The sequence below is a fragment of the Nannospalax galili genome, unplaced genomic scaffold, assembly GCF_000622305.1.
Source record: "Nannospalax galili isolate Female #2095 unplaced genomic scaffold, S.galili_v1.0 scaffold1744, whole genome shotgun sequence".
Classification (NCBI taxonomy): domain Eukaryota; kingdom Metazoa; phylum Chordata; class Mammalia; order Rodentia; family Spalacidae; genus Nannospalax; species Nannospalax galili.
Genome location: NW_008351359.1, coordinates 7,092 through 15,982, shown reverse-complemented (window position 1 = coordinate 15,982; position 8,891 = coordinate 7,092). Strand labels below are relative to the sequence as shown.

Below are 8,891 nucleotides of genomic sequence, written 5' to 3'. Positions count from 1 at the left end.
AGTTAAGGACAGTTTGTAGCCACCATGTGGGTGCTGGGACTTGAACCCAGGTCCTCTGCAAGAGCAGTGAGTGCTCTTAACCGCTGAGCCATCTCTCCAGCCCCAGTGAATTTTTTTTTAAATTAAAAAACATTTATGTGTATGAATGTTATGCCTGCATGTATATAAGTGCACCCATGTCATGCAGGGCCCGTGAAGGTCAGATGAGAGTGTTGGATCCCCTGGAACTGGAATAACAGACAATTGTTAGCTGCCATGTTGATGCTGGGATTTGGACCTGGGTCTTCTGCAAGAACAACCAGTGTTTTTAACCACTGAGCCATCTCTCCAGTCCCATGAATTTTTTTTTTAATTAAAAAAATTTATGAAGCCAGGCGTGGTGGCGCACACCGTTAATCCCAGCACTTGGGAGGCAGAGGCAGGCGGATCTCTGTGAGTTCAAGGCCAGCCTGGTCTACATAGTGAGTTCCAGGACAGCTGGGGCTACAGGGAGACCCTGTCTCAAAAAGACCAAAAGAAAAAAAAATTATGTGTATGAATGTTATGCCTGCATGTATGTAAGGGCATCCATGTCATGCAGTGTCTGTGGAGGTCAGAAGAGAGTGTCAGATCCCCTGGAACTGGAGCTATGGACAGTTGTTAACTACCATGTGGGTGCTGGGATTCGAATCCTGGTCTTCTGCAGGAGCAGCCAGTGCTCTTAACTGCTGAGTCATCTCTCCAGCCCCCTTATTATTTGTTTCTATTTTATGTGTATGGGTGTTTTGCCTGCATGTTTGTAAGTGGATCCATGCATGCAATGCCTACAGAAGCCAGAAGAGGTTGTCAGATCACCTGGAACTAGAGTTACAGATTCATTAGCCACCATGCGTGAACCCAGGTCTTTTGCAAGAGCAGCCAGTGCTCTTAACCGCTGAGCCATCTCTCCAGCTCCTACCTTTTAATAATGGCTGTTGATGTTAAAGTGCCCTATAAAATAAAAGTCATGTAGCAGATATTAGAAGACAAGCTATGTTCTATAAACAGTTGAAGAAACCAGTGAAGTTTGGCCTGAAAATGATAAGTGGGTCATCTGCCATCAGTCATTTGATATTAAAGGAGGCAGGAGAATAGAAGACAGTAGGAGTTTGCAGAAAAACGTTTCTTGTTTCACTGTGACAAGCTTGGAACAAGTAAACGGTTCACCAGTTAGGCAGACTGCGTCTCCAAGCAGTGAGCCCAGTTAGACGTGCTCAGCACAGGCTGTTCAAGGTGCTCCCGGAGGACAGGGACAGAATTCATCCATCTGAAACCACTAGGAATTCTTTTGGGAGGAGCTTGACTCAGCAACTGTTTGTCCCTGTTGGGATGAGTGCTGTTCTGTGTTTAGCAGGTGGTACTTGATGTTCTCTGAGGCGACTGTCTCCAGTCTCACATCTGGTAAAACACAAGACCAGAAGTTTGCCAGTGCCACGCATTTTTATTTGGCTTAATTGATGCCGATGGCGAAATTACCCGCTGTCTCTTTTCCCTCTTTTTCCTTCCAGTACATGGAAAAGAGAACCAGGAGCAGGGAGCATGGTGACGCAATGCGAAAGAGGCTTTTCAGTCTTCCAGAAGAACCTAAAAATTAGGTTGTTGCTTCACCGAGAGAACCTCTTCAGGACTTTTGGTTGATAGCTCCACGATTCCTTTCTGTTGGTCTCCAGGATCCTTTTGGTGAAAACTGATCCATGGAGAACTGAACAGTGGGGCGATGTGGTAACCTGGATTCTCAATACTTCCTGAGCAAAGCCTCGAGTCCACCCAGCAACCTGACCTCTGTGCTGCCTCCCTGTGTCCACATCCACTTCGTATTGGCTTACCTCCTTCAATAAAGTAATTCCCATTGTTTCCCTCCCCCAGATTTGGTTCTCCTGGGGTTAAAGCAGAATCTGCACCAATAGGTTCCCCTTCTGACCACATGTTGATTGTGAAGATGACCTTGAGGACACAAACTAGCCATGTGAGAACTCAGGAAATTCCAGCTGTTTTGACTACTGAGATGGGTGGGTTGGCCGTGCCCTACGCCAGGTTCCACTAGAGTACTTGGGCAACACAAATTGAGCTCTGGGGGGAATAGAAAACAAAAACAGAAAGTTGAGTGGGTAGGGCAGAGGGGATGGATCTGGGAGGGGTTGGCGAGGGCGGAATAGGGTCAAAATACTTTGTATTTGAAATGTTCAAAGGATATATATGTATTTTATTTTATTTTTTTGGTCTTTTTGAGAGAGGGTCTCCCGGTAGTCTCAGCTATCCTGGAACTCACTATGTAGACCAGGCTGGCCTTGAACTCACAGAGATCCGTCTGCCTCTGCCTCCCGAGTGCTGGGATTAAAGGCGTGCACCACCATGCCCAGCTTCAAAGGATATTTTTTAGAAACACAAAGTTGGGAGTGTAGGGCAGTAGGGGAGGAGTTGGGAGTAGTGTGATCAATATGTGTTGTGTGAAACTTGAAGAATTAAAGATAGCTTAAAAAATAATCAGTAAAATGAAGAACAAAAACCTTCCGATTTTAAAGAGCCCTTTGTCAGATGTTTCTAGTCACCCTCAACTCGTGAATGGAAAATATTTGACAAAGAATTGCACCTGTGCTGGACGTACACAGACGTTTCCCTAGTCATCCTTTATACAGTGCAGTATATACTGGCCACTCAGCCTTTTAGATATCAAGAGCAAGTCAGAATGTGCTGTCTGCAGGGGGAAGTGTATAGGATTTATATAATACTTTGCCGTTCAGCGACTTGAGCATCTGCAGATTTGGATGTCTAAGAGGGTCCCGGAAGCAGTACTCAGACCTTATGGAGTGACAGTTAACATGGGGAAGATGTGTGTGGTTAGGTTTCAGTCAGACTTCACTTTCTTATATGGTTAACTGTTATCACTGTGGGTACTAGTTAATTCCTGGGCTTAATCTTGGAACAGCAGGGCTCTTGACATGCTTAACTCTGGTAGTTATCCATGCGTGTTCCTTCCAGTGGTTTCTGAGACCTGTGATATTTTGAAAGTCAGCAGTGTCCATCCATAGCCACAGCAAGAACCTTGGTATAGACCAAGCTGTGAATTCCTTTCATGTGTGTGGTGTCCACATGAGGCCTTTGTGTTTAATAAGTTCCCCACTTTAGGGAAAGCTGGACATTGGTTTTTGCAGGGTGGTTGTAGAGGAGGGCAGACATTTGATGAAGGGACATGGGAAAAGCCAGAATTCTCTCTGTTTTAAATATTTTATTATTTTATGTGTATGAGTGTATTGCCTGCATGTGAGTGTATCCGTGTTGTGTAGTGCCTGTGGAGGTCAGAAGAGGGTGTTGGATTCCCCTGGAACTGGAGTTAGGATGGTTGTTAGCCACCATATACATGTTGGGAATCAAATCTGGTTCTTTGCAAGAGCAGCCAGTGCTCTTAACCACTGAGGTGTCTCTCCCCAGTAAGGCTTGAATTATTAACAGCTATTTATTTTGGGCCAATTGTAGCCTTGCTTCTTAGCACCAGTCTCAGCTGCTGAAGCTTGTTTTTTTTTGGGGGGGGTAGTAGTTTATTTTGTTGTTTTTAGAAAGGGTTTTATTATTTTATTATGCAGCCCAGGCTGGCCTCAAACTCATGGCAGTCCTCCTTTGGCCTCCCAAATGCTAGAATTGAGCTCTCACGTTTTACTGAAGCTTGTGTTTTAGATCAGCCACAGTCTTGCCTCTTAGCAGTCAGGGTAGTCCTGCTAAGCCACCAGGGAACATTCTCCCCTCGGGTTTAGTTGAAAATGGTTGCAAGCTATCCAGAGTTCACAGAGGCTTGCGATAGCAAAACGTCTGGTTCAAACTTTCAAAATAGCTCTGACTACAGCTGCGCCTTCAGGAGACAGACAATCAGCTGTGATACCATTTTCTCAAAACTTCTGTGGAGGTGGATGCAGCACCAGGGTGGCCTGGCTGGCTGCTTGATTGACAGTGCTTTTGCTCAAGGCAGCCAGGGCAGCAAGAGGGAGTCCAGTTGCTGCTCACTGGGGAGCAACTTGCCCCAATCCCAGTGCCTTTGCTTATTACCTGAAAGTGAGCGTCAGAGCAGTGCTGGTAATAATCCCAGAACGTGCTGTCAGCATGAACAGTGATTTTTAACAGTGCTGATCACCTGCCCAGAGTCCCAGGGAGAGCTGTGTCTGTCTCAGCCTAAAAGGCTCCTTGGGCGACATCATTTTATTGAAGATAATGAATTTGCCAGGTGGACTGAAGAAACCAATGACACCTGTCTGGGTTTGTGGCCCAGGAGCAGAGTTCAGGGGTTCGGCGACCTCTAGCCTCAGCGCCGGCTTCATGATCACGCTAGCCTGGCAGCCATTTCTAGGTCTGATTGATCTTTACCTATAGCCATGGGCTATCTCTAAGCTCACTAGCTGTGTGACTTTAGCCTCTGGTTCAACTCAATTTTTGGGGAGTGTGGTGTGCATGTGTGTATGTATACATATTTACATGTGTGGGTCCATGTGTGTGCACATGTGTGTGCATGCATGTAGAGGCCAGAGGTATTAGGTACTTCAAGCATAGGTACTAAATGATCAGGAGTAGGAGGGTGTGTGTGTGTGTGTGTGTGTGTGTGTGTGTGTGTGTGTGTAGCTAGGCAGGCACTCTACCACTGAGTTTCACTTTGTCATGAGTTGTATGACAGAGAGCAGCCTGCACTGGGCTGTTTTGTATTGATTCCTGGCTGACCTCTGCTTCTCTACCTCAGCTTCCCGTACTTCTCTTTCCTGTAGGAACCACTTTACTAACAGGACTTTATCCTACCCTGCAGCAGCACGAGGCTCTGTGGAGGCTTGGAGTCCTGCTGGGAGGGCTCTTCCTGCTCTCATCTGGCCGCCACCTGGCCACCCTCAGGATGCCATGGAAGCCCTTTCCAGCTCAGCAAGCTGCTTTTAAAGTCGCAGTCTCTGGAGGTTGCAGCCATTCCTGACTCCTGTCAAGTGCTCAAGGTCCTTGCAGTATAAGCCCGTCTATCCAGGAGTTTGAGGAAGAGGAAATACTATAGAACTGAGCACCCTGAGCCAGAACAGGGCGAAGGGAGACAAGGCAGGTGGGCAGGACCATGCTGCGCAGGCCTGTGTGCCACAGCATGCTATTTGCAGGGTCATAGAAGTAGGGATTGGCTATGACCTTCAGATTTTATAAAGATCTTGATTTCTGGGTGAAGAATGGCTATGGTTAAACTAATAGAGTCCTGTGACAATGCCTATCACACAGGGTTAGAGTGAAGATTCATTGAGATGTATATAAGAGCACATTGGGGGTAGAGACATGGCTCAGTGGTTAAGAGCACCAGCTGCTCTTGCAGAGGACCCAGGTTTGGTATATGGTGGTTAACAATTGTCCATAACTCCAGTTCCAGGGGATCCAACGCCCTCCTCCGACCTCAGGCATTGCACGACATGGGTGCACTTACATATATGCAGACACTACACTCATATACATAAAAATAAAATACATTTTTAAAAAGAGCAGATTGGCCTGAAGTACAGGCTGTGCCAGTATTGTTATTTTTATAACTGCAAGTGTGGGTATTAGAAACCGTTCCCCAGCACTCCGATAGGATGCACTGGATCACTTGGGGTGGTCCCATTTGGGTAGGATTCTGATTGGTAGAGGACTGGGGTGCAGGAGTTGCTAGAAGACAGAAGGGGGGCCAGGCCCCTGGAACTCACCCCAACCTGCTCCACTCCCTGCCCCCTGTTTCACCTCCAGGCTGGCTGTACCCCTTCCATTACACCTTTACACTACTGTCCATCACCTTCCATTACACCTTTATACTACTGTACATCATGCCTCCACTCTCCCGGAGTTTTCCCAGCGAGCTGTAAGTAAGGGTAGCCTCTCCCTATTTTCTCTAGAGCAAACGTGTTCCTATTGAGGTTTTCCAAGATTTTTGAAATTTTTCCACTTGCAGTACAAGCCCGAGGCTAGAGGGAGGTTGGAGAGTGGAGGAGCAGAGGTCCTTTGGTACTACTGGGTGCTGCATCATAGTGAGGATGAACATGGATGTAGTGTAAGGGAGGCCACATCTCAGCAAGTGTCACCTGTCATTTTAAGCAGTTTGGCTTTGCTTTCGGGGGAAATGAGAAGGCACTAGGTCTGGATGCATAGATTTACTTCTGTCAACATTCAGTGCTGTTGGGTCATACGGTACGGTCTCTGGAAGTTGGCGGGCTCAGGCCAGGGTTTTCTTGGAAATCTCATTCTGTAGAACACTGGGTCTCATGCTCTGTTCACACAAAATTTACTAATGCTCATTGCAAGAAGTCCTACACAATTTTATTTAAGAGTGAGGATAGAGGGGCTGGAGAGATGGCTCTGCAGTTAAGAGCACTGACTGCTCTTGCAGAGGACCTGGGTTCGATTCCCAGCACCCACATGGCAGCTACAAACCATCCTTAACTCCAGTTCCAGGGGAATCTGACGCCCTCTTCTGACCTCTGCGGCACTGCACAACATGGGTCCACTCACATACATGCAGGCAGCACTCTCATACACATAAAATAAAAAAAATATATTTAAAAAAGTGAGGATAGAAAGTTGAGCTCTTTCCGACCTTTTGTAAATGGAGCTAAAATCATTCCTCTCCATAGACGTTTTAGGTGAATGCACAGAGTGGGTTTTCCTGGGAAAGCTTGGATTGAACCAAGTGGACAATGCCCTTGACTGGCCTGGCGGGTGTAGACATCATTTGATACTTGACAAAAACAAAGAAACAAAGCAGAAAACCTGCCTCACAGGCTCAAAGGAGCTGAGCTTTCCACTGCAGCCTGGACCGAAGTTGGTCCTTCTGAGTGATGGTGTCCGGCGTCCAGACACACCTGTTCCCCTTCCCTTGTTTGTTCTTGGCCTTTGGTCTTTGTTTGTTTGTTTGTTTTCCTGGTGGCAGGGACAAACCCAAGGCCTTGCACTTGCTAGGCAAGCACTCCACTACTGATGAAATGCTGTTTTACAGGAAAGCATTCAGCCAGACCAACAAAGCCACTCTCCCACTTTATTAGTATCAGCCACCTGTCATCCTTGCTTTAGGTGTCTTCGTGTGCGTGTGTATGTGCATGTTCTTGTGTGGTGGGTACACATATACAGGCATGTGTGCAGAGGCCAGAAGACAACCTTGCATGCCCTTCCTGTTTCCGCTCTTTTGAGTCAGGGGTCTTTCACTGGCCTGGAACTCACCAAGTAGGCAGACTGGCTTGCCAGGGAGCTCCAGAGGTTGACCTGTCTCCAGCTCCCTAGTGCTGGTTCTGCAAGCATGTATTACCACACTTGTTTTACATTTGTTTTGTTTTTACATGGATTTTGGGACTTGAACTCAGGTCATAGCAAGCATTTTATCAGATGATCTGCTGAGTCATCTCCCCAGCCCAGGTCTGTCTTTCTGTTTTCCTCCCTCCCTCCCTCCCTCCCCCCACTTCATTCCTCCTTCCTTCTTTTGTCTTTGTAGTTTTAAAGATTTGATTTTTACTTTATGACTGTTTTTGCCTGCATGTATGTTAAGTGTAATGTGTGTGTGTGTGTGTGTGTGTGTGTGTGTGTGTGTGTGTGTTTGTGCCAGAGAAAGTATCAGATCCCCTGGAACTGGAGTCACAGATGGTTGTTAGCTACCATTTGGGTACTGGGAACTGAATCTAGGTACTCTGCAAGAGTAGCCAGTGCTCTTAACCACCAAGCCAGGTCTCCAGTTCATTTCTTTCTTTCTTTTTAAAAGAAACAACACTTTACAAATGTGAGTGAAAAAAAAAAAAAAAGCTTCCTGTGTCTCTTTTTAAAAAATTAAAAATACTTGCTCTGCTTCCCTGGGCCTGCAGGACCTGCCACAGACCTCTCTCCGGGGTAAGTCCATCGTGCCCTCCATGCCTTGACTCCCCCAGCCTCATTCACCCTCCCATCTCCCTCGCCCATCTCTCTCCTCCTAGTTTGGGTCCTGTCCCATTCCTTGTCTTGGGGACCCAGACACCAGGGGAACCAATACTGCTTCCTGATCCTTTTCATCCAGACAAACGTAGTGCCTTCTCTAGTCCCCAGGAGTACTCTGGGCCTGGCCCCCACCTCATCTCCCTCTGCTTCCCTGGGTTTGCACAACCCTCAGGCCTCTTTCCCGGACGTGGGGGCTGACCTTTCCTCTTCCTGATCCTTTGCATCCAGACCAACCCAGCTCCTCAGGGCAGTCCTCAGGACTCCTTGGGGCCCCTTCCCGCCCCATCTGCCTTTGCATCTCTGGGTGATATGGCCACCAGCTGCCCTAGACCAGGCCAGTCCAACCCCCAAATTCCTGAGGCCAAAATCGTTCCTGGAGGGATCCAGAGCTTAGGAGAAAGCCTGAAAGCATCTGACATTGCATCCAGACCAACCCAGCTCCTCAGGGCAGTCCTCAGGACTCCTTGGGGCCCCTTCCCGCCCCATCTGCCTTTGCATCTCTGGGTGATATGGCCACCAGCTGCCCTAGACCAGGCCAGTCCAACCCCCAAATTCCTGAGGCCAAAATCGTTCCTGGAGGGATCCAGAGCTTAGGAGAAAGCCTGAAAGCATCTGACACTCATCTGACTTGGGCCTCCGTGGGAACTCCTGAAGACAAAAGCAATGTGGCCACTCCAATATAAAATCAAAAGAGAGAACCGGAAGCTTAGATGAACCAGTTTTTCATGCCCAAAAAGTAAACCACAAAGACACATAAAGTTCACAAAAAGAAGCAGACCTAAACTTGAAGGCTGGAGTCTCACACAAGAACCAGAAACTACAAAAGAAATCCACATGTCAAAATCACAAAGAAAAATAACAACATGAAACACCAAAATAACATATCCCCACCAAATACCAGTAGTCCTCTAGAGGAGTACAATGAGAACCCCCTAGAGATA

At 47.3% G+C, this 8,891-nt stretch overlaps 1 protein-coding gene across 2 annotated transcripts in view; it reads left to right on the top strand.

The window, feature by feature from the left end:
• Positions 1-1,885, top strand: part of Cmc2 (C-X9-C motif containing 2) — a 32,018-nt gene extending 30,133 nt beyond the window's left edge. For both annotated transcript variants that reach the window (XM_008848261.2, XM_008848260.3), the window contains exon 4: positions 1,527-1,885. In XM_008848261.2, the coding sequence (XP_008846483.1) occupies positions 1,527-1,613 (87 nt within the window). In that variant the 3' untranslated portion in view covers positions 1,614-1,885. The remainder of the gene's footprint in view (positions 1-1,526) is intronic.
• The last annotated feature ends 7,006 nt before the right edge of the window (positions 1,886-8,891 follow it).